Consider the following 27,000-nt stretch of genomic DNA (forward strand, 5'->3'; position numbering starts at 1 on the left):
CAGTATGAGTTTTGCTTATTTTTAAAGGCAGTGAGTTGATCCTATAATTGCTAGCATCTCAGTCATTTGGTTTCTGTTAGAAAGTTGTCTCATTGGCAGTCATATCACATCTCCTTATTTCATATAAGAGAAGACTTGTTAAAATTAATGGACGACTGAACACAAATGATTGAATGATTGACGAGAAGATATAAGAAGAGTGCCTTTTCCCTACTTTTTTGAAAATCCAGTTCAGCAATGTTGATTCATTACATAACAGATAAAGAGCACACAGACAGACACTACAGTTCTGACTCTTGACAGTGCCATTATCATTAAACATTAAAGAAACATTTGCAGAAGTACATTTTCATGTAGGAACAAACCTTCAAATGAGATACTATTCCTTTCAAAAGAGAAAACTAGAGGCTCTCAAGAGTCTGTATCACTCACCTGACTTTTCTTGGGTTTTTAAAATTATATAAAAAATTATATAAAAAAAAAAGAATTTAACTACAAAGTAAAAACACTTGGCCAGCACCTCAAAAGGAAAGGAACAAACATGTTTGGTTTATTCCATTCAGTGGTTCTCTAAGGCAGCAACCATTTGATTTCCTGGGGGGGGAGGGGGGGCTATGTTTTTTTTTGGAAAAAAAAGTTTGTTTCCAGGTTTTGGTGAAAAAAATAATTTGTTTTGGACCCTGAGAAAAAAAAATTGTTTGTTTCACCCTCAGCTGCCACTATATGTAAAATGCTAAAATTGAAAGAAAGAAAAGTTTTCAGTTTGTCGCTAAAAAAATAAATTGTTCTTCACCGAAGGCGAAAAAAAAAGTTTGCACAGAAAAAAAAACCATAGCCCCCCCAGATGGTTGCTGCCTAAAAGAAGTCATTTGTATGGATTTCCCATAGAGTCCTATGTCAAACTAAGTCCCTCGCTGGCAGCCATCTTAAATGATGGTTTGGCTACAAAGTTACAAAACTTGGTCAGCACCTCATAAGAACATTCATGTTATGTTTGGTTTCATTCCATTCAGTGGTTCACTAAAAGAAGTCATTTGTATGCATTTCCCATAGGGCCCTATGTTAAACTAATTCCCCCTTGGTGGCCATCTTGGATGATGGATCCGCTACAAAGTAACAACACTTGGTCAGCACCTCATAAGGAACATTCATGCTATGTTTGGTTTATTCCATTCAGTGGTTCTCTAAAAGAAGTCATTTGTATGCATTTCCCATAGGGTCCTATGTTAAAGTAAGTCCCCCCGCTGGCGGCCATCTTGGATCATGGATCAGCTTCAAAGTAACAACACTTGGTCAGCACTTCATGGGGAACATTCATGCCATGTTTGGTTTCATTCCATACAGTGGATCTATAGAAGTTCAAAATGTAAAAAGTTAACGACAACGACGGACGCCAAGTGATAAGAAAAGCTCACTTGGCCCACGGGTCCAGGGGAGCTTAAAATAAAATTATTCGGTATCAGTTAAAAAATGATTGGTTAATTTTTACATTTTGATGGTTGATTAACATCCAGTGAGTTAAAACAGAATATATTCATGTAGATTGTTACAAATTTCACCAATAACTATGAATAAATCTACCAAATGCCAGTAAACCCCCCCTCCCCTCTCTGTGTTGGCACAGTTGCTTCACAACCAGAACACTTTAAAACACAAGGTTGCCTAAATCTGTTTTACTCTGGGCTCAAAACAACAACATGAGATTGACTAGTTTTATTTCATTCTATTTAACAATGTAGAATACAAAAAATATATATAGTACACTAGTTTACTTAATATAATAATCATTGACAAACTTGACATCTAATTATTCTAATAGTTTTGATTTATAATGGTTTAATAAGAAATTGTTCAATGAAATCAACACTAAACAATATAATTTACTTTTTAAAAGTAAAAATAAATAATCAACGTTTGAAAAAATATGTTAACTAAGACTTGGAAATTGGGAATGTGTCAAAGAGACAACAACCCGACCAAAGTGCAGAAAACAGCCAAAGGTCACCAATGGGTATATATTTATGGAAATAATAAGGTAAGTTACATGATATACCATAAGTGAAATATTAACGATTCCTTGAATTACTAGATGTATAATCAGAGAAGTAAATAGTACAGTTAGTGAGATCCAACACTTCATAATCATAACAATGAGATCAAAATCATATAACAAGCATAGAAATATATACACACATCACTATAATGTTCATGTTAATAGAAAAAAATAATAAAAAATAACAGGATATTATAAAGTAATTGCATTATTCATATTTCTAAAGATAAAAAATATTCCTGAAATAGCTGCTTATTTTAAATAATAACTAGCTAGGGTAAGTAAATAAATTGCTACAATACTAACAATATAATTTTTCCCAATGGCTTGATATGGTTCACACTGAGATGCACAAAAGTATTGAACGCTATATTGAGATGACAATGAGCCAACACTGAGGACTCCAATCAACCAACCTGCATGCTTAAAATCTTTTGTGGTTATATAGTAATCATTAGTCAATGTTGTAATAAACAGTTTTTAGCACTTTTGCGTAGCTTTTAAATAATAAATGTAGTATGCTGTATAAAACATTTTGCAATGACATCATGGCTATATTTAGATCTAATCAAATTCAAAAATCAGAGAAAAATTGGGCAGAGCTGCAGACTTACTCATTCAATATCTGACATACCTAGTTCTTTTTACAATACAAATTAATTGTTAAAAGTCTAATCTAAGATCAATTTTGGACTATTTCTTAAAATGAGGTAGCAAGATACAATGGCAAGATCAAGAAAGATAGAAAAGCTAATCTCAAACCATATACTATAGTATCATATATCAATTATTTAGTGTTACTACATTTGTTCCGGTTATCTACTCTTGAATACATCTATACATATTGCAGCGCTAGTTAAGGTTCTTTTCTCTTCTACACAGAGGTTAAGTCTACTATGTTTTAAATCACTTGAAAACGCAATCAAATATCTCTACTCTATATTTCATTAGGTGGGTTGCTCTATATTCTCTAGTCATAATATAACATTCCAATCTTGTCTAGATCTGCTTGGTTGTAATATACACTCGTCGTCAGAATCATCTCCTACTCCGTCAGCTGACATCATTCCCACAGCTTCCACTTGATGGTTTTGTACTAGGCTGTAGTCTTGTCCATCTAATAAATAAAAAGTTTTTCATAAAAAGGCTATCAACATTAAAAAAAAAAAGGGAAAACATCAACAAAAGTTTCATTTCCAGAAGTTCAACTGTTAGTTCCAACTGTTAAAATATCTATTTAAGTTCTTTTATCAAATAATTTACTTAATCTGTCAGGACTAATTCAGTGGATAAATGTATTCATATATTTATCATTTAAAATGTTTACAAATTCATCTCTGAAATAAGAAATACCAACTATTTTGTAAAAGATAGCTCAATTATGAACATAGAATGTATACATTATAGAGAACAAATTTTACCACCAAAATCATTAATTTTCTATTCCATAAAATTGCAACGAAGATTTTTTAATTTTTTCATTAGCACTCATACCACATCTTCTTATCTATTCAATAGTTTCTGCAGATAAACTTTTATTGATAGAGACTGACAGACATGCATTTTTTAGTAAGATTTTTTTTATTTTGCTTATCTTTTAATTCTTCCCATGGTAAACTACTCTATGCTGTGTATTCCTCATTTTGGTTGGTACTAACTTTTCATGGATTGAGGAAAACATGTATTTTGTAGATATTTGATTTTTTTGGATTGCAAAAGTCTACAATCAACACTACAGACAATGTGTAATTCATTGGGCATTAAATTCATGATTAACTAATGCAATTTGTCTCTCATGAATTCAATATAACTTCATTTTTCTCATGTTACACCATTCAAGCAGAAGCTGATATATTTGCTGGTTGCTCTATCTGATGGTTATCATACTAGTTAGAGAAGCATAAATACAGAATGTGAAGCACAAATAGCTGCAGAGAAAAATTGTCAAGATCAGTTAAGAAATTATGTGGATCCTCAGACAGATACTAAATAGATGCATATTCTGAACTATGTATACCTCCACCTATAAGGATGGTCAAGGGGTATAATGTAAACAATTGCATATTTTATCAGGAAACTTTAAGTTCACTTGGTCCTTTATTTATTTATTTTTTAAAAGAATTTTCTGGTATGAAACCTTTCTTCAGCATAGATGCTATTTGCATCTTAACCAGTCTGTCTAGCAGATAGTTACAAATGATTTTTTTGGCTTTTTTGGGGAAAAAATTTGTTCCTTATATTGGGAATCACTGAAGCGTACCTGAAGCAGCCCCCTCTTAGGTAGTCAGTGGGCCCCCACTTATGAAAAATTCTAGATCCGCCAGTGTAAATTACTTACCTGAACATGAAAGAACATAAAGGGTAATACGATTTATAAAAAGATATCTGGGATACCCTAAATAAAGATCATTAACAGTCTAAAATACTGGCTGATATTTCATCATTCACCTTACTCTTCTTGACTCAAGTGTCAATAAAAAGTCACCAGGTATAAAATTCAGTACACCAGACATGCTTTTTATTCACAAAAAAAAAATCATCAGTGGTAATCAGTCAAAACTAGTGTTGTCAAATTGTACATTATTGCCTAACCTGTTACTCGGATAATCGTTCGACCGATTAACCGGTTAACCGGTAGTTTACCTTGGTGTTTCAAAACATTATATCTTAAGTACCCTACACAAAGCTATAAGATGTGGTATTAGAGTCAATGTGACAACCTTCCATGGCATCCAAGTCATAAATTTACACTTTTTGGATTAAAGTTTGTCCTTAAGCATTATAAGGCTTGTCTGTGAGGTTTTCTTGCGAAGTTTGACTTTAAATCGTATCAACTATGGCGTTTGTATCAACTTCAGATTGAAAAATAAAAATAAAATCTTGATCTCGTAGAAGCAAGTATCTCTGAAAACGATTATTTTCTGTTTTCTCTGGTCTCCAAAATTAATGTGAAGTGTTTCAATTTGAAATGATTAAGCATGTTACTCGTACTATCACGTATACATTAAGTACATTAACATTGGTTTGCATTTCACAATATTTTAGTTAGCATTTCGTTTAAAGTATAACAAATCCTTACAAGAAGGAGGTTGCATATTTAGAAGTAGGTCTACACGTTACTAGATCAAAAATAAAATAATGAAGTGAATCGTAAAATTTAATCGTATTACTGATTTAAAGTTACTGTTTAAATAACATGTATACTAATTATGTTTCATTAAGATATGCCCCAAGCTGAGCGACAATTTCTAATTAATTTAATGTTTTTTTTTCGGATTAACAATAGCAATCAATAGACTGGACAATTAATCTGTCAAATTAATTACCTCAACGACAGTTTTAAAATAAAACATAACTATTCATTGATTTCGATAAAAAATTATATCAAATCTAATAAAGTTGAAAAAATGTCCGGTTAACCGGTTAACTGTTGACAACACTAGTCAGTTAGAAGACCAAATCAATTTTGGAGATGAATAAAACTTATTGTATGAAAATCTAAATGTACCAGTATATCATTGTCATGTATTTGTCAATACTGCACACCATAGTATATGCTACCTCTGTATATAGGTGTAAAAAAATACATTAAAACTAAACTGATGAATCAACATCTTTGTCTTGAACAGAAGTCACAGTAAGGCTGTTAAATTGATTATCCACTAAGTTGATAATTATAAAATGAACATAGAATCTGATTAAATATTTAATAATTCAAGATGGGTCACCATAACAGTATACACTACATATTCACTATGTCAAAATTACAAACTAAATTCTACACTAAGAAACTTAAAGGTGGCAACTGATATCTCTTCATAATAGTTGAAAGACAACCAAAGATTCCATTGCTGTCATAACTTAATGTAGTATCATTCAATCTACTAAATGACAAGAGGTACTAATGCTGTTCTTCATTTTAACAATTAGACAAGCTATTTTTAGACTTTACATATTGTAATATATACCACTTACAGTGAGTGGCTTGTTGGAACATCATATTGGGACCTAATTATTCTCTATTTTGGATGAGAAAAAAATTCTGGTTTCTCTATTTGAAATTTTTTTTTAAAACATATTTTTCCTGTTTAGGAAAGAATGAGGTTATGAATATAAATGTCATATTTGTAGGATTTTTCAATAAAAGAAAATGAAAGGTTATTTTTTTGTAAAATGCAAAGATACAAATTCCCTAGTTCATTCTAACAAATTAAAATTGGATTTTAATTATCTTGTGATGCTTATAACTCTTCATTTTCTTTTGAAGAGAATCTACAGAGATTAACGACTTGTTACATAGGGAAACTGCTTCCTTTTCATTTAACACAATTCATTACACTGAAATACATATATTTGTATCTACTTTACTGTTAACTCATAATAACTATATGCCACCTCCAAGATCATAGCTGAGATAAACTATCTGTTCAAGTTTTCATAAAAAATTATAATACAATTTATGTAAATAAATATTCCATTTTTTTTAAAAGACAGAATACATACAACTTAATTTGCTTCCATATAAATGCTACAACATTGTTTATTACTGAATATCACATATGTACAAACTCATTATCAGACTATCTCTTTAAAAAGTATCGTGATTTATATTTTTGTCATTAATTTTGTACTTACATTTGATTCTGTTTACAGTAACTATTATGCTTTTGATACCTAAACTAACATTAAACCTTTCCATTTAATAAACTAATTGCAAAGAACAGGATTTTTTTTTAGTTCTCTAACTGCTTACATTTCCTTCCTGAAAAGCATGCAGAACAAATCGCAAATCATGCAATATAAATATACAACATTCAGAATATGTAAGAAATGAAAGCATTTTTGCATGCATATGGACCTAATTTTGAGTATTCTTTGAACTTGAATTTTGATTTGTCATTTCTCATTAATTGATTTTTTAACAAAATTTACTTTCTCATTTGAAAACCAATGAAGTTCCAGTCAGCAAATAGTAAAATGTAAAATAAAACCCATTAATCCCGAAAGAATTCTCTGAAGAAATACATAAACAAAAATTATTCTTCAAATTGACATGCAAGGGGAGATAATTTTAAGGTAACAACAACTTTTAGGTTCTGCCTGACTCAATGCAGTCAGGGTCAGAGGTTTGAATATTGTTGAATCAGGTTCTTGGGAATGGAATGTTTATTCATAGAATAAATAATATATAAAAGCAAACTCAAACAATCGCAAACTCAATGACATTCAAAAATAGTCAACAGAACATAAAATGTGGTGTTAGTAAGATGCATACAAAATAAATTAAATGAACACTTGAGTATTGTGATGTTAATAAGCACAAATAAAGAAAAAAGAAAATTAGTACACATACTTAGAAGAGCTAACTCAAACAATCACACTGTCAAAATGCCAAAAAAATATACTACAAAACATGGATGCCTCAAGTTTAAAAAATATCAAAAGTATTGTCTACAATATCAGTTGACATAAAGACGAAATGGTTGTAAATTCAATTTAGAGAAAACAAAGATTTATCTAAAAACAATAAAAATAATATAAAATGACATATTATGCATGAAATTACATCAATATCATCTTGTTTTAAACAAAAGTTCTTTCACATAAAAATCTAAATTATTTGATGTATTCTATACAAGTACTTCAAGAAGTGAACATTCTTAGAAAAAACAAATAAAACAGTATTTTTTCTGACAGTTCAATCTTGTGACTACAATCCCCTATAACAGTTCAGTGAATGTGAAGCAGAACCAAGATAACACGTCAAGTAATTATCATGTTTGAATTAGCTCTGATAAATAAAGAAATAAAATAAGCTATAAAATGTTAGTCATTAACTAGTACAGTCAGTAGGGCCACTAATTAAATGGTTATTGCCACTGCCTGTGTCCACCACCTGAACATGGCCACTACCTGATAAAACAGCATCATCTGATAGGCTAAAACTACCTTTGGATGTTTTACGAGATGGCAACAGGAAGACAATACTCAGCGCTATGACAACATGCCAGGCACTGTGTGTGTATTTGTAATTCTCGTCTGTCTCCAAGAAAGCAAATATGATAAGTCCTGTCCCTGCTAGTAAGACGCCAGGTAGAATGAATTTTAAATATCTCCATTTTGATGGATAACAGTTTTTACGTTTACGACATTGCACTACCTGTAATGGAAATAAAAATGACTGAAAATATATAAATTTCATAAAAAAAATAAATTAATTTGTTAACTATATATTCCATTACCGATACCTTTTATAAATAGGTTTACAATGGTTTTGATGGCTTATATTTGACAGCCTGTTAAAATTATCACAATTTTTCTGGACTTGCAGAAATTAAGAGCTGGACACCTGTCTACTGTCCAAAGCCATATGTTTATCTCTAGATTGTTTGGGGTTCATTAGGTTGCTGTCTCATTGACATATATAAGATGATACACCAAACATTTGGGTTTCATAGAACATCAATTTAAATACTTGAGAGAAAGGTGGACGAATCAATGTGTAGTAGGGACCCATTGGTCTTGTTTTTCTAATTTAGAAGGTGGCTACACCCTTAGTCTAGCTCTCTTGCCACTAAAACCTTAGTTCTGACATATATTGAGTTTTATAGTGTAAATATCTATAATCAAAACCATCAATCTTAATTTCAAATACATGGTTATAAATCCACTGATTTCATATGTAAAAAATCAATAACGCATTTTCCCATTTCTATCAAAGTTAGCTATAGGCATATATAAAAGAACTTAAACAATAAGTTACTTACCATTGAAGGAATTCTTTGGAGTAATTTTAAGTGAACAGTTTTAAAGTAAACCCATAATTGTTATTTTGAGGGTACATGTAATCCAACCACAAATAATTTTTTCTTTGATATATAAAATAAATATTAAGATGTGGCTTTGACATGTCAACTTACTGTTTGATTCTTAGATAAAGAAATTACTTTTTTTCATAAACTTACCAAATATTCTTTCAAACCTGAGGTAATTTGATTAATTTTGATGGAATCCACAACTTAACTTGACAATAGAATAAACAAACAAAACATTTCCAGTCTCCAGCTGACTATGAACTTACCCAAGAAATTGACATAATGACTACACCAGTAAGAGCTGGTGCTACAAACACCCACAGTCCATGTTTATTATATTCCACACCCATGGCTAGACATAGAGCACCAAGCATGTGGAATATTGATCGAACTGTATCATTTAGTTGTGACATTGCCAGCAAGGTCACCCAGAAGGACATGATAGATCCATAGAAATCACAGAAACTGAGCACTCCATAATCCATCATACACCATGTGTACTTCACATTGTTGACATCACAGGCATGGTAAAACTACAAAATAAACAACCAAAAATTATTCATTCAATGAGTTTTTTTTTATATAAATAAGGTTGTTAGTTTTCTCATTTGAATTGTTTTACATTGTCATATCAGGGCCTTTTATAGCTGACTATGTGGTATGGGCTTTGCTCATTGTTGAAAACTGTACGGTGACCTATAGTTGTTAATTTTGTGTTATTTTGGTCACTTGTGGACAGTTGTCTCATTGGCAATCATACAACATCTTCTTTTTTATAATTAATATGGACATCTTAGTTATTTCATTGTTGAAAATAATGCAAAGTGTTTGTGTACTATTTATTAATATCAGGAACTTTAGATTTATTTCTACATTCATCTTTATTTGTGGTTTTCAAATTTCATATTATAAGACTTCTTACAAAACACTTTTACACAATACATGTAGGTACACTACTCTCATAAAGGCTTTGGATTTTTTTTCTACATTCAACAATTTCTTCATGTAACCTTAAATGCAGAAAAATGTCATTGTCACTGTATTAACATATTCAGATTTTTTGTTACTAATTAAGAATGATAAGATATGTCTTGAAATTAGATTAAATAACAAGTTTAGCTTAATATATATTTTTTTTACAATCTACGGGGAAAGTAAAAGATCTTATCATATACAAACAATAACAATGAGTACTCACTGTAGAAAAGAACATAGTAAAGACATAAACCAATCCCTCTACAAACATTCTACGTCTTATTGACAGAAATATTCCTGGTATAAAGAATGCATTACTCAGAGTTAATAATAACATTGTACTTAGAATTGTCCCATCAGATTCTGCCATGGATCCATCAGTACACCCATAACCTCTCCAATCTAGAAATAGAATATATATATTGTAAAAAGAGGAAAGTGAAGAAAAATGACAAAGAAATTATCAGTATGGTTGGAAGGTTATAAAGGTTAAGATGAGTTAAAATTGTTAAATAAGATGGCAATTTAAAAATAAGGTATGGACATTGTTTCAACATATTTGCTGTGAGCCTCAATATTTGCCCTGTGTGCATGCTTGACCTGGGTTCAAACTGTCAATACAAAGTTAAGGCAGACATAAAATAGGGAACAGACATGCACACAGATGGACATACAGTACCATTTAAAAATATCGATTCGATTTCATTTTTTTCTGATTTCCGTGTTTCTCGGAATCACACCGAGTACCGCGGATTTCACTCCTAAAATCCTCCAAAGATTCTCTCCCAACACCGCGTGGCTGTTAATTGGTTTATTGCCCATCAAAAGTACTAAAAATTAACGACGTGTGACAACATAATCAGATTACCCAGATAATTTACCTATGAACATTTAATCGATCTTGGTTGCACAGGTGTGCTTTAAAATCACGGTATTAAAATTGAAAACGTTTTCCTTTCTTTGGTAGATAAAGATGTGACAATATCATTTAAAATAAGATAATTATTATCTTATATGTTTTTGTCCTATTCCATTATCTTTGAAATAAAACGTACATAAAAAAAAGTATGAAGAAAATACTTGTTATTTTGTGTTTCTATTACAATCCCATCAGGTCATACATTATGTTCTTTCAACAAAGACGATTTTGCCACAATTAGTATCTTTTATAACTTATTCAATAAGCAATATCGGCGCATTAATTGTTCATTATTTAAAAAATCAACTGGCTAATAAAATCATATTTTTTCGGTAACGCGATTCATCGGATTATCAAGTAAACTTAATTTAGTGAGCAATGTAAAATATTATGTTTCACAACCTCGGTACATTTATACAGACTAGAATAATTTAAATTACGAACAGAAACTGTAAAATGACAGCTCTGTTGAACAAAGGAAATAACTTCAAGTTATATTGATAGCGCTCACCATTTTCGCATTTTACAGAACAGGTTTCAAATTGACGAAAGTATTAATATCAATTTCGTCATTTAAATTTGGAAAGTGTAAAACTATTTTCACTTTGAAGTACTATATTTCTACCGGTCTTCATGTGTTTGACAAGTTTATGACGCTCAATCAGTATACTATTACAATAGATGTTAAAAGTTGTGATGACAAGTAATCCGCTTATTGCTATTCGATAGGTCACTAATCCTTTAATTAATATCAAACCTCAAAATTGCCCATCATAATATTCTATTCCAGTTAAATCAGTCATCATTTTATTTTCAAAATTTCCCAAACGACTTCAAATTGGCAGTTCTTTATCATATTATTGTCATTTGAATACAATTGATCACAATTATTCACCCCGGACAATTCCATCATAATTTCAATATTTCATCAACCGTAATTTATATTATTGACCATGGACATATAACTAATGTTCAGGCTACTTCCTTTTTTGAAAGATAAAACATTAACATTCAAATAGTTAAAGATGTGTTCTCGTTTATTCGGATAAGAATTATATTTTTCCGATTAATCAATTGTAAAAGGACCTTCTGGAGCCTCAATACGATTGCACAAAAATGTCGTTCTGCAACTTTAGAAACCTTGAATGGACTTTCCCACGGTCGTCTAGAAAGGTCACCTGAGTTGACTAGTACGCGATATTTTTTCCCGCCCTTTAAAAAACCCGTGCTGTGGATAACATTGATGTTAACTATTTTTAGCATTTAACATTGTTAAGTAAGTCAAGTTCAAGTTCAACCCAAACTGTTGATAACTGAGATGTGTATCGTGGAATTGTCTTCGCACGGCAAATAATTGTTTTTAAAATCTTTTGTTTAAAATACACAAATTTACATTCATTGTGCGAAAGTTAATATTATACAAAGACGAATTAATGCAGCTGTAGAAGTATTCCTGTTGTAACCGAAATGTATTATTATCCTACAGTACTGCCAACAATCGTAAAACGAAAATGCCGTAATTATCAAGCATAACGAATGGTGAATAATATTTTCCTTTTTTCTTGAATATACAAAACTTTCAAACACGTAATTTTATAATTTTCTTTAAACTGCTCAGATTAATTTAGCGAAAGTTTCCGGTTATTTTTACACATGTATGTTCATTTCGTAAATAAAATATTAATTTACTGGTGAAGACATCGAGGTCAAAATTAAGTAGTTTCCATTTTTTATCAAACTTAAATACAATTGAAAGAATTAACAACAACATTTTGCTTTTAAATCTTTTATTCATTCCAGCAATTAGATAATCTTAAAAAGAAAATGCCGTAGATTTACACAATTATTACGGGGCTATTATTTTGCCTAATGAATGGTGAATACATTTTCCTTTTTACTTGCATATATAAAACTTTAAGACATATAATTTTTAAATAAAGACTTTAACTTTGAAGTAGAATATTTGGTTTTTCACATATTCCGCTATATTTTATAATCGTTTTTTTTTTAAAGCAAGTACTTTAAGGTTAAGATATTTTTAGATGGGCTAACAAAAAATTAAATACGAAAAATATTTTGACTTTAGTTTTTATTACCACAAATGAAATTTAATTAGTATAAAAGACATTTAAAATTATACACCTGTTTGACACTTAAACTGGTACAGTAGACCGGAAATATAATTCTTTTTTACTTCAACCTTTACCTGTCAGGTAATCCAATTACCCATTCAGTCTTGTGCCGGTAGAGATCAAAGTAGGATAAGGGCAATTAATTCCTCTGTGTAGAGAGTGAGCTCGTTATCACAATAAATATTTACCTGATTTTGGGAGAGATTACTCCAAAATTCCTCCCAACATTTTGGGAGGAATATCGGAGTTTTTCGGAGTGGCTCCGACATTTCCTCGGTGTAGGGTGTGGGAGAGTTGGTCCTCTTGAAGGGTACTGTACCTATACACCCTCCATGGAATTCACATTTTCTAGAATATAATAATACCTGATAAACATTCACAGGAGCTGAACAACAACATTCCACTGAAAAACTCCTGACAATTTCCCTTCCCTCCACACTTGTTGTCTACACATCTTGTCACAAATACTTGGGTCAATACTACAGGTAGTTTTAAACATTTTTCTTCTGTTCTGAAAAACACATTGAAAATAAGAAATCAGAAACATTCTTATTTCCTTCAAGTCATAACATAAACTAGGTCTACACGTTTTTATCTTATCTTTTTTTGTTAAACAAGAGGGTAAAGTTTTAAAGAATCTTTGAACAAGTTTGAAACTGAAATATTTTTAACATAACTTGTCCAAGTATTTTATATTCATCAATAAAAATAAAACATCTGTGTTGATGTTTACTGACAAAACCTTCAAATGATTTTTTTTTGTTTTTTCATAATACAACTTACAGTCATCTTTATAAAAATATGTCTAGTCAATAAATTACATGCACATTTCAAATCATTCAGATTTATACTGTATTTCCTTGTTTTTTCTGAGTAAGCATGTAGAAGTTCAATACTGTAGCTAAAACTTAAACAATATCTTCTAATTAAAAATGTTGTTTACATATATATTACATTTAATGGTTGTTAGTATATCAGATGACTACTGTAATGACCATGTAATATTGATAAGAATGCTACATTTAAATGTATCAAAGACAGGTGAATTACTTACTTGTTTTTGTTGTAACAAGCATTTTTAATTCTGGTAAATTACTTACTTGCTTTTGTTGTAACAAGCATTTTTCATTCTAGTGAATTACTTACTTGCTTTTGTTGTAACAAGCATTTTTAATTCTAGTGAACTACTTACTTGTTTTTGTTGTAACAAGCACTTTTCATTCAAGTGAATTACTTACTTGTGTTTGTTGTAACAAGCACTTTTCATTCCAGTGAATTACTTACTTGTTTTTGTTGTAACAAGCACTTTTCATTCTAGTGAACTACTTACTTGTTTTTGTTGTAACAAGCACTTTTCATTCCAGTGAATTACTTACTTGTTTTTGTTGTAACAAGCACTTTTCATTCCTGTGAATTACTTACTTGTTTTTGTTGTAACAAGCACTTTTCATTCTAGTGAACTACTTACTTGCTTTTGTTGTAACAAGCACTTTTCATTCCAGTGAATTACTTACTTGTTTTTGTTGTAACAAGCACTTTTCATTCTAGTGAATTACTTACTTGTTTTTGTTGTAACAAGCACTTTTCATTCTAGTGAATTACTTACTTGTTTTTGTTGTAACAAGCACTTTCCATTCCAGTGAATTACTTACTTGTTTTTGTTGTAACAAGCACTTTTCATTCCAGTGAATTACTTACCGGTACTTGTTGTTGTTGTAACAAGCACTTTTCATTCCAGTGAACTACTTACTTGTTTTTGTTGTAACAAGCACTTTTCATTCCAGTGAACTACTTACTTGTTTTTGTTGTAACAAGCACTTTTCATTCCTGTGAATTACTTACTTGTTTTTGTTGTAACAAGCACTTTTCATTCTAGTGAACTACTTACTTGCTTTTGTTGTAACAAGCACTTTTCATTCCAGTGAATTACTTACTTGTTTTTGTTGTAACAAGCACTTTTCATTCTAGTGAATTACTTACTTGTTTTTGTTGTAACAAGCACTTTTCATTCTAGTGAATTACTTACTTGTTTTTGTTGTAACAAGCACTTTCCATTCCAGTGAATTACTTACTTGTTTTTGTTGTAACAAGCACTTTTCATTCCAGTGAATTACTTACTTGTGTTTGTTGTAACAAGCACTTTTCATTCTAGTGAATTACTTACTTGTTTTTGTTGTAACAAGTACTCTTCATCCCTAAGTACCATCGTCCACCAGAAGGATATGGTATGTACACTTCGGATGTTGATGCTGTCTCAGATGTTGAGTTTACAATCAAACTCACCCCTCCTGGACAATGTGTAACAGTTGTCAGTGAAGGAATGGAAGATTTCATAACACACAGGTATACCTTGGCATCTTGTCGAGGATGCTGTAAAGATGGAACATAAACAATGTCATTTGATATACAGTTAAACATGTAAATAGTGAGCATTCACTGTAGGTATATCAGTGCCCTTTATAAGGAGATTAAAATTGTCAAGTATTTGAATGTATTTGGTGTACTTTTACCTAGCCTCAGCAAACGCGAGTAATTTCAGATCAGTACTTTGTGTCCTTGTCTTGGGCTTAGTATTTATTTTTTCTTATGTTGTGCTGTAACACACACTATCTAGGTAATGGGGAGCATTTGAGTCAATTTGAGTGCTCATAATGAATGAACAGTTGTATGAAGTGCCAATAAGGCCTGGTTTGATTTTGTTATTCCACACAGATATTAAGACAAGTAAAGTCATTCTTATTCTGTTCCAAGAAACAAGTTAAAAGTTGCTGATAGATTACTTCAAAGAAATATGCTCATATATAAGGTCCATGATGCAGATGTGCTAAATAAGTTCCTATAATATTATACCTACCACATACAGATGTGATGTTGTGAAAACCACTTTTAATGTCCCTCCAGCATCCCTCCCTGTTGACAAATCAAAGTACGTGAGAAGGACTTGTGTATCTGGACAGAACAACCTCATGTTCGGCCATGGGTAAAGGAATTGGTCAGGGAAGATGAATATTGAGAGGAAATCTTCATTCATGATGTCAAATCGTCCCATCTGTTGAAGCTGAACACACGATGAGTTAGTAACTGGTGGGGCTGGTTTAGGTTTGTAGTGTATAATTTGTGTTTTATTATCATCCTCTTCAACAGGTTCAACTGGTTCCGCTATTATATACTGATTCATTAAACAATCTGGAAAACATACATTAATCAATTGTTATGTCTAAGATGGAACAAAGTTCAAATGTTATTATAAAGTCCTTTTCCCATACTATTGAACTGAATCATATCATTATTTTATAACCTTTACTAGTATTTTCAATGATGACTAATTTCATGCTTATAAGAAGATCCTTATTATTCAATGTGTTAACTAAACAACAGAATGAATGATAGCCTGTGTAATAATAATTGGGATAAAAACTCTAATTTGGCATTACAATTATAAATATCATATCATAGGTAACATGTGTAATAAGTTGCAAGTTGATTGGACTTCATCAAAAACTATCTTGACCAAAAACTTCAACCTGAAGCTGGACAGCCCAAGACAAATGAAGAACGAACAGACAAAAGGATCCACAGACAGAAATATTCAATACCTCTAAGTGTGGCATACATATTTATGATTTCCTACCATTGAGGAGAAGTTAGTTCTACTTAAAACGCAATGTCTATGCTTACTCTGAGTATTAACTTGAAGACTGACATTCAGTTCTGTATCATTGGCCTGTAGATAAGGTACAATTCTGATGTAACTCCATTCTTTGATGAAAGGTGATTGGTAATCCAACTGACATGTGTCAGAAGTACAGTTGACATTTGTATCCACTGACACGTTAGGAATATGACCAGATGCTGCTGATATTAGGACAGGACAGAAAGTAGTATTAGTAGTGTTTACAGAACAACCATCCACTAACACAGAGAATGATGTTGTTCCTTCTGGAACTGTTAATCTGGGGATGAAAATAATATGTGTATTATCAATTCAAATTAGAAGCAGACAATAACAGAAAATTAATTTTCCAAGAATTTTACATCACAAACATAATTTTATCTAATAATGTTTTATCATATGCTTATGGCCCTTTCAATTTACATTTTTTGAAACAAAACAAAGCTTCCTTCTCCCTTTTTTTGTAATGATTTTATCACATTTGGTTTAACTGTGTTCTTTCAAAAATTACCTAACAGTCTGGGTTTTTCCTCATTGTTGAAGGTCTACAGTGACCTGTTCAGATGTAGATGGTTTGTCTTTGTCTTTGTTCAAAGTTGTCTCTAAATGAATCATACTGATTCTCCACAATTTTATACCAATTAATATATTTCTAACAATTATCTGCTTACATCATAATGTTTTCATTCTCAATAAGAATAAAATGTATCTATCATAAATAAAAAATAACAAAAAAACCCCACTTTTTATTGACAATTCTATGTTTACTTACTTAATGGTTTTAGATTTGTTGGCAGGCAATACAAAATTATACAACTTCCCTGTTGACACTTCATCAATATCAACCATATATCTAGATATGACTCGGATACCCATACCATACACACAGTTTTTCTTATTCAGACCCTAATTAAATAAAATAAAGATATGTTACACAACTATAGTGTTGTTTTTTTAAATCTTTGATATTCTCTTGAAGTGTGTTTTAACACAATTTATGTACATGAAGTTCAAGCTTAGTTTTATGGACCAAAAATTTAAATGTAAATATTATACTACAATGTTACATCTGGAAAGTTTCATTTGCACATAAGTTCAAATAAATCAATCTATGAAATATTCAATTCAATAAGTTAGACCAATCTGACATTAACTTGAAACATTAAAAGATGTTGTCTTTCTTGTTCTAACATAATATTGACATTGTGTTGAGATTTTTGATTTGATAAAAGTTCAATATTGTTGTATACAGTCAATATGGTACTGTACCTTTGCAATTTAGGGTTTGACATATATAGTATATACACCTTTCTCTTGTTGAAGACTAACCTCTAAATGTCTATCGTTTTTTATGTTCTTGTTTGTAATATATAAACCAACATTTTTTATTCATTTGTTTTGAGATAAATTATAGCATGTTTAGCAATTGTCAAAAGTTTAACAAATGTGATTATTTCTATTACTGCTTGTAAATATTGTTTTTGTGCTCTTGGTAGAACTCCTCCTAAGAACCAGGATCCTGACTTGGGCATCTTTATGGAATAAGGTAGTGTCACATTATTGGTTGTTAGTTTCAGGTGATGGCTGTCTTCTATATGGAAATTTTCTGGATATGTTTCATTGTATGGTGTCACAAGTGGATAACTGCCATGTCTTATATAGCTGTAAAGATATATACTGTTATTAAACATTTATTTCTTTGATTGCAAGTTAGGAAAAAAATAGCTAAATTAAAGTTCATACATCACAATACTTAGTATCCTGAATCTGAATGCACATTACACAGTATGGCATGATCACACTTGGCCTGCAATCTAATTTGTAGTTGTTGTGGAAAATTGATACATTTTGTATAATTACTTGATGATCAACATGCGGATGAACAGGAAGGAGTAACCAAACCCCCTTTGCCCCACCCACACACACACGTTTTTCTTCCAAGCTGGGGTACGATAAAATATTAGATTAGAGAAGACAGCTCTTATGAAATGCTTGATAAGCAAAGTGATTGTTTCCTGAGATTTCCCCCTGTTAAATTCAAATTTTGTATATATTTAAATCTTTGAAACTTTTCCAACCCTAATGTTATGTTACTACTTACATATAGACATCCTTCTGTGGACATTTTGGCAGTGTGTCAGCACTTATATCCCATAATACTTCTATGGTGCCCTCTTGAATGGTGTACTTTGTTAGACTGACTGACTTATAACCTTTATAATCTGAGAGTCGCACTGCGGTAGTCCATTCCACTTCTGCTGAGTATGCTAAAAAGTTAATAAAATTCAGATTGAAAATGGGGATTATATCAAAGAGACAACAACTCGACCAAAGAGCAAACCTATACTGACCGAGTCATTCTATAAAATTCAGTTTGTTTCATTCCCATAGCAACAATGACAAATTATCACTAGACGACTGTCAAAATAAGTTTAGACATGGTAGAGGAAAACTAGTTATGTCAGAAGAAACCTGATAAATCTAAATTTTATCAGTCTAAAGAAAACCCTGGATCAACAGTGATAATGCATGTTGTTTTTCATGTAATCAGTGTACATAAACAAAAATCTGGAGGGATACAACAATGATCACAATATTTAACCTATTGCTGGTAACCTCTTTTCTAATTTACAATGATCACAGCACTTAACCTACATGAATCTTTGGTAACCTATTTTCACCAATGTAACTTACAATGATTGCAGCACAGTTCCTTTATCTATAAAACTTGTTTGCCTTCCATGAATTCTTTAACATAATATGCACTTTCATGCAACGTATGCATTAGAATCAATATTTTCATTAATATCAAAATCTTTTATTCATTCATCTGTTTTTTAATAATATATCCATGTAAGCTAGCATTTAGGTGTCCAAAATTTTTTAATATCAAAATAGAAAAAAATGACACGCCACAATAAAAAAGTGATTGCATTTTGTAGTACATGTATGACATCATTAACAGTCAATAGTTTAAGGGGAACAGATTCTTGGATTGAAAGGCGCAGATTTCTAAATAGAGAAAATTAAGGTGTATGCCAATTTATATGCATTCGTTTGTTCAGATTTTTTTGTATAAAAAAGGCAAATTACTTAAGTTCTCTAGTTTGCATTGTTGTACATTTATTATTTGGGGGTGTTTCAAAGCTTATAATCTAGTATTGGTTTTGCTCATTGCCGAAGGCCTTATTGTGATCAGTAGTTTATCATTTAGTATTAAGTGTGAGTTAACTTTAGTTGAGAGTTGTAACATTCAGACATTCATGACAATGTTAAATATACCACATTTTATATTCATATTGATACCCAGAGAAAGTAGTAGGACAGGTAGTGTATTGTAACCTTGCAGTCAAAAGTAACAAATAAAATAGCGAAGGCCTTCCCTAAATCAGGAACCTGATATCGTTTGTTGATGTGGTTCATAAATGTTTCTCGTTTTTTATATATAGATTAGACTGTTGCTTATTCCGATTTGAATGATTTTATGCTAGTCATTTTTTGGGGACCTTTATAATTCTCCTTATAAGTTATAATTATATCTACTATGCATATAACTTATAATTGAATGTGCAGATAAGGCACTGCATATCTATATAGAGCACTACACCATATCCTTAATTGGTGGAGGCATCATGATCTCTGTGTACACAAAACGCATATCACAAGTTCTACATATTCATACTAAAGTATAATTCCTCTACAAAGGTAAAAGGGGGATGTAAAGATACAGAGGTACAAAAATGTAAGGTTACAAATGTAAGAAGATAACGTTATCGTTTTCATGGTGGTTGGTGTCGGTGTCTAAAAGGACATCATGCATGCTTTACCTTGAGGTTTACATTGTTGAAGTTGTAGGGTTATAACAATTATAAACCATATTAAATGATTTATATCAAAATAACATCCATGTTTGTACATTTCGATTGACAAAATCCGACAATCATGCTTTGTTTACATCAGCCACATGATAATGACTGAAGATGGGAAAAAATGGGAAGTAACTCTTCACTTTTTAAGCCGTGACGTCAGCACGCAAACTATATTGACGTTTTTTATAATAAAAATGCCCTGCTGTGGAAAGGTATGGGTTACAAAAGTGAAACCATTTGACGGTCAGGTATATTGAATACGTGTTTCTTCATATAAATTAGAAATAAGGATTTATTTGCCTATACATTATGTAAAACTACATTCTCCAAAAAAAAACCCACCCAACAACACCACCTTCATTTCAATTTGTAGGACTTTGTACATTCAGCCGTGCAGTTTACAAATTACAATCAACATAGTCTTAGATTACAAAATATTGATCTTGAATGATAGCTTTTATTAAAAGAGCAGACTATAAAGGTTTACCTTTGCCTTTCTTGTCTCATTTTTATGATCTTTTATAAGGCTTTTGCTATCAAGATTTCATGATGTTGTTGAAAAACGGTCAAATATACATGTTATGATTAAGCCAAGCTAACATTTGGAGGGAATCAACAATCATTTTCTCAGGAATTCAAGTTTTATGTCCCACTGTGACCTAGTCAAGTTGTGTTTTGTGGTCTGTGCGTGCGTCTGTCCGTCCCCCAATCAGTTTCGCCCGTCTGACCCGCTTCAGGTTACAGTTTTTGGTCAAGGTAGTTTTTTTATGAAGTTGAAAAGGTAGCTTTTTATGAAGCTAATATCCAATCAATTTGAAACTAAGAGTACTCATTTTCACAATGATATGATCTTTCTTATTTTAATGCCAAATTAAAATTTTGACCCCAATTTCATGTTCTGTGACAACTGAACAAAAGTATATATGTATGTATTATAAGGGATGAAGGACTGCCTCTGAAACCAGTGCATCACAAACCGTTGACCAAAACTGATTGAAAGGTCAAAATATTAAGTCGAGAACCGTGACAAACAAACTCGAAATTTCAGTCAAATAACGAAAACTGTGACAGCCAAAAAAAGTATCCAATGTCAGCCAAAAAAAGTATCCAATGTGATTTTGTCTACCAAGAGTGAAATCTTCGACCGTTAAAGTAAATTATTAACTTTAAAGATGCCATTCCTTTCATGATTTCCTTGCTAGAGGTTTGCTGCTCACAATGGTGCTATACATGTGAACATATCGCTGTGTCGAAGACACATTGGTGACCTTTAGTTAGTTTCTGCTCTTCGGTCGGGTTGTTGTCAGTCTCTTTGACACATTTCAATTCTCATTTTTTTTTATCTGTGTCACACGTGACCACGGAAATTTATTTATCATCCCGGCGTCATTTCCGAACTGAACAGAACATTTCATCCGGTGTAACTTTAAGTCTATCAAACTTTTTATAAAAACATTTAAGAGTTTAATCAAAGGAGAAAAGGGGATTACATCGGTCGATCCCTGTATTTATTTTGAAATTTACCGACTATCCGACAATGTTAAAGACTTTGTATTTCTCTTTAAATGTTCAAACATTAATAAAAGTGTTGGAGGCTACTTTCTTCTGGACCTCTCAAACGTGAGAACATGCTCAAAACCACGCTTATTAGCCTCTGTAGGATATTTGTTTCATCGGCAATCAAAGTCTTCTTTTTTGTGTGTTATATCCGCTATATAGCTTAACAAAAAATAAATATAGGATGTGTAGGAGTTGTAAATTTTTTTTGTATAAATAATAAGTTTTTTGTAACATGCCTTTTTGCACCAGATGATAAAATACTGTAGGCTTGCATAATCCAAATGTGTTAAGAGGTTCACGAATCACTGATAACTTGTACAAAAATTCTCAATCTGTACACATTGTAATTTCATTTTTTTTTGTACAACATTACAATTTGTATACAACACATACACTTACCGATTCCTATTCTTCCACCAGTCTTACTTATCATTAAAATATTAAAACTATTTTTGAAATTAATAATTATATATGATACAATTGTTTACTTATATGCAAGAAGAAAGATGAAGAAGAGGATACATCGCTAGATGATGGCCCACTAACAGATCGTAGTTGTACTGATGTAATTTTCCTTATTATATTGGTGCTGTATTTAGCTGGAATGGTAATACAAGTATAAAGTATTGTTTTATGGCATATTTAGAATATTTATCTAGTTTCAGTGTTTGATGATATATTTTCTTGTTTAATTCTGGTGTGTGTTTAAAAGTGCATTTTTTCCCGCTTTGCCTGTATTCCCACAATTTGGTTTTTGACACTGAAATCAACTGTATAATTTCTTAGAAACCAGTGTTGTCACCAGACAAGTTAACCGGGTTATGGTCGAACGCATCGAATCGCGGTTACCAAAATCATTAAGTTGATTGGTTGTTGTTAGCCTAAAGTCCAAAGACAAATATTTCATGCATTTTCAGGAAAGAACAATTCAACAATAATTCAATTATATACTATAGTGATCGACTGGCATTGATGATCTGGTTTGTACAATGAGGTAAATTTGATGGGGACAGAAAAATTAAAGTAAAATAACAAAAAAAAAAACAATCTCCAAGGAAAATCCAAAACGAAAGGTTCCTTTATATCAAATGGCAAAACGAAAAGCTCAAACACATCAAGCGAATGTAAAACAACTGTCACATTCCTGAAATATAGAAATATAGAAATTAAGCATTGCAAGATACCACATACGGACCACTCAAAAAATTTGTGCAAGGGTTCGGTTAACGTTCAAATCAAGATTTCCTTGATACTAAGAGTGTTGTTACACACAAAGCATTTATTAGATCAAGGGTTTTTGATAGAAAACTATTCGTTCATTAGTTAGGACACTATGTCTCATATCATGTTATTAAATATGACCACAGATATGTTCCTCGCATGTGTAAAAAATATAGTTATCATTTTCTAACGTACATGTCAAACGGATTTTTTTCAGAAATAATGCCACAGGATTAAAAAAAAACATACATTCCAAAATTTATGGTAAATCTGCTATTATTCATCTTTTTATATTTTTAGACTATAGTATTTATCTGTAGGATTTACAAGAAGGAGACACTACCTTTTATTTACACAAGTTCTCTTACCTTTGATTTTAAGATCGATTCTAAAATTGCGAATCCAGCTTCAGAAAAAACAAGCAACTCCAAGTACTTCGCGATTTGGTGTTTTTGATAAGAGTTTTTTTTTAATTAATACGTTATCATTTGACTATGAAGACAATGTTTATCTTATTTTCCTGAGCTTAAATTAATAATATAATCTTGATAGAACTTGTTTTATATCTACACTAAATTTTTTCAGGTTTATGTAGCATACATAGGGATCAATAAAGGTGACCCTTATAAAATGATTTACGGTGTGGATAGCTGGGGCAATATTTGTAACCGCGATAATGAGCCGATTCCAGGCGCACCAATGTCTGGACGAAACATGATTGGGAAGGTGTAAGTCAAATAGTACTCTTTAGAAACATACAGTTGATAGACATCTTGAATTAGAGTCGAGATAACAAATCATGTCGGGTATTGGTGGGGTGAAAGTTTAAGAGATGGTAGTATAGTTATCTGCATCTTTGTTTCGTGAAGTCAGCGTTTGTACTTAGGAGTATGAGATTTCTATAAATGGCATTATATTTTTAACACATCTTATCAAACCTCTTAGAAAAAGACAGCAACACGGTTTTTCGGGGAAAACTCAAGTTACAACAATTCGAGTCTGGTTACAAGATAATCAATATGACCGCTCTGCTACCGATCTCAGTACACCTTGGCAATTGAAACACCAATGTTAGTAATCGGGGACAAGTGGGAAAACAGTTGACAGGGACAAATAAGTAATAAAAAGAGACAATACAGGGGCAAATTAGGACCCGTTAAGAGGGGACAAATTAAGAACCATTATCTCTAAAATAAATACTTTTAATGCATGCGGATGTCAAGCTTAGCTTTTTGTAGTGTTTATTAAATCTATGGGATTGTTGTTTAGCATTTGTTATTTATTTGTTGTCCATTGCTCATTGTTTTTTTTCTCGTACGATTTTAGCTATTTCTTGAATGTTTCAGAAAGAAATTTTACTTCGACCAGACGTATTTTACCTCCCAGATTAGTACAGGACTACCGGTACTTGATGAAAGTATCTACATTTCCACTTGTGTGTCGGGATGCCCAAACGATACACTGGTAGATGGTTCAGCTATTGATGAATATCGGAACAATTCTGGAATCAACCTCTGTAGATATGATACCTTGTCTTATGTGTCAGATAACCAAATATGTCCTACTCCACCTATAACTAAGCAGTAAGCTTATTTTTTTGGACATCAAAATATCATAAATCAAAATAACCAAAATAACGAACTACGATGAAAGTTCAAAACGGAAAGTCCCTAATCAAATGGCAAAATCAAAAGCTCAAACACACCAAACGATTGTAAAATAACTCCTGATTTGCCAATTTGGTACAGACATTTTCTGATGTAGAAAACGATGGATTAAACCTGGTTTTTTAGCTAGCTAACTAACTCTCTAACTGTGTATAGCAGTCAAGGTAGTTAATAACTCTTATCAACATTCTCTCACTGGTATGACAATGGCAGAACATTCCATTATATTAACGATGTGTGAACCAAACAAACTGATAGTTAAAAATGTCAAAACAGGGAAAAAACAGTCTAAATTGTGTCGTAATCTTGATCACTATAAAAACACACAAATATGTCAACAAAACAAAACATAAAGGCATATGGACAAAGCATCGGCGGAAGACTTTGTGGCGAGAAAAATCGGACGTTTTAGCGCCAAGTTATAACTCATTTTAACGTTGAGATAAATGATCAATGGCTATTTTTGCGCAAGATTTTTAACTCATTTTAGCGTAGAGATAAATGATCAATGCCCATTTTAGCGCAAGTTTTTATACCCACTTTTATCGAAAAGTGGAATTGTCAATGCCCATTTGATGGACCGAAATTATGAATAATAAATTTTGATATCATCAAAAAAGCTAAATTAAAAAAAATATTATGTCAATTACAATACTAAAGCTAAAAGGTTTTAACCCAGTTGTTACAAGTCTGCTCTAGCCTGAAATATTCACCATAGAGAACGATCGTAAAGGGCCCTTGATATACCCCTGTGCAATACTGCACATAAAATTGGAGCATGCACTTCTTTTTATTATTATGTCTAGATTGAGGTGCACATTCATCTTCACTTTTCATTTTGATAAATTGTGTTGTTTTCTAGTATCTAGAAAAACGTTTAACGTTATTTCCATGATTAACCAAACTGAATACAAACAGCAGAAATTACCGTTTGTGGTTTTAGTAGATGAGTATTGTTCAACCAGGTAAGTTTGCTCTTAAATGGGTTATCGAAAAAGGGGAATGAAATAATCCTGCGCTAAAATGGGCTACAATGTTTGCTCTGAAATGTCCCCTGTTAGTTCAAAAATTATCGTTAAAATGTACAAGAATACAACAATTTCCCTTAGCACAATTACACAATGACAGGATATATAAGTTCTGAGACACATCAAATGGGTATTCCCAAAAATAGACTCAACAGTTAAAGCAATAATTAAAAAGAGAAATAAAAGACCACTATAACACGTAAATAAGATGGAAAAAAAACGGCATTACCTAAAATCAAAACTTCAAGACTATCGCTAAGACTATCGTGTATCAGTTGTGAAGTTGATACGGAATTTTTATCAACTTGATTTTGTTTCACCAGCCCAGTAGTCATCACTTCGGTGTTGACATGATATCATTAATGTGGTCATTTTATAAATTCCTGTTTACAAAACTTTGAATTTACCGAAAATCTAAGGATTTTCTTATTCCAGGCATAGATGATCTTAGCCGTATTTGGCACAACTTTTTTGACTTTTGGATCCTCAATGCTCTTCAACTTTTTACTGGTTTGGCTTTATAAATATTTTGATATAAGCGTCACTGATGAGTCTTATGTAGACGAAACGCGCGTCTGGCGTACTAAATTATAATCCTGGTACCTTTGATAACTATTTTGGTATCTTCCGATCAACTTATTTTAATGAAAAGGACGAGACGTTGTTTGACATAACCCTTGTTCATTATATTATTTTTTTTTTTTTTTTATAAACTCTGAGTAGCAGCTGCAAACTCTTGAATACTAAAACAGTTTGGAAATGTATGTAACATATGTAGGTAAAGTTTGTATTTGTTACTATAGTGGGGGAAATCGATAATTTTAAAATGAAAATCGTCTTGTTTGTCATAGATTCTGAAACTTAGATGACCGCTTCAATATGTCAAAATCGAGGTAAAAGCATAAAAGATATTACTAAAGTTTTTAATTTTGTCTTTATATCGTCACAACTTCATACTCGGACCCCAAAAACGTAAATGCCCATGTTTTGATATCATTGTTTTGTTTTTAATTTTGGGCTTACTGACATTTTTTGGATACTATACATGATAAAGTAATTTCAGAAACATTGTCAAAGACACTGGAATT

General features: G+C 31.6%; 2 protein-coding genes across 6 annotated transcripts in view; one reads left to right on the plus strand and one right to left on the minus strand.

Moving 5' to 3' along the window:
• Window positions 1-1,698: 1,698 nt before the first annotated feature.
• LOC134695721 (post-GPI attachment to proteins factor 6-like) lies at window positions 1,699-20,545 on the minus strand. 2 transcript variants are annotated; one of them, XM_063557116.1, is made up of 12 exons: window positions 20,395-20,545; window positions 18,669-18,834; window positions 18,031-18,229; window positions 17,340-17,473; window positions 16,573-16,847; window positions 15,749-16,080; window positions 15,059-15,264; window positions 13,260-13,405; window positions 10,067-10,245; window positions 9,135-9,401; window positions 8,003-8,213; window positions 1,699-3,170 (listed from the first exon to the last, which is right to left on the minus strand). In XM_063557116.1, exons 1-12 carry the CDS (start codon window positions 20,483-20,485, stop codon window positions 3,028-3,030), a joined length of 2,349 nt encoding a protein of 782 aa, XP_063413186.1. In that variant the 5' UTR covers window positions 20,486-20,545; the 3' UTR covers window positions 1,699-3,027. The 2 variants fall into 2 exon arrangements, with proteins under 2 accessions (XP_063413186.1, XP_063413177.1); XM_063557107.1 differs by having other exon boundaries at window positions 7,967-8,213.
• A 29-nt stretch (window positions 20,546-20,574) lies between these two features.
• Window positions 20,575-27,000, plus strand: part of LOC134695732 (choline transporter-like protein 1) — a 31,311-nt gene continuing 24,885 nt past the window's right edge. Inside the window, exons 1-4 of one of the 4 annotated variants that reach the window (XM_063557136.1) lie at window positions 20,575-20,684; window positions 22,499-22,603; window positions 23,803-23,945; window positions 24,564-24,800. In XM_063557136.1, coding sequence (XP_063413206.1) covers window positions 20,631-20,684; window positions 22,499-22,603; window positions 23,803-23,945; window positions 24,564-24,800 — 539 coding nt within the window. In that variant the 5' untranslated portion in view covers window positions 20,575-20,630. Of the gene's footprint in view, window positions 20,685-22,495; window positions 22,604-23,802; window positions 23,946-24,563; window positions 24,801-27,000 lie in introns of all 4 variants that reach the window. The other 3 variants (XM_063557145.1, XM_063557127.1, XM_063557154.1) reach the window with 3 other exon arrangements.

This window comes from Mytilus trossulus, chromosome 1 (assembly GCF_036588685.1).
Source record: "Mytilus trossulus isolate FHL-02 chromosome 1, PNRI_Mtr1.1.1.hap1, whole genome shotgun sequence".
Classification (NCBI taxonomy): domain Eukaryota; kingdom Metazoa; phylum Mollusca; class Bivalvia; order Mytilida; family Mytilidae; genus Mytilus; species Mytilus trossulus.

Excerpts from the sequence above, each read along its gene's own strand:
- LOC134695721 (XM_063557107.1), bottom strand. The coding sequence starts at position 20,485 with ATGTACAAACATGGATGTTATTTTGATATAAATCATTTAATATGGTTT. Across the intron at positions 18,230-18,668 it reads CCACAGAAGGATGTCTATAT|CTATATAAGACATGGCAGTT; the intron begins GTAAGTAGTAAC and ends ATATCTTTACAG. Across the intron at positions 10,246-13,259 it reads CTCCTGTGAATGTTTATCAG|ATTGGAGAGGTTATGGGTGT; the intron begins GTATTATTATAT and ends TTCTATTTCTAG.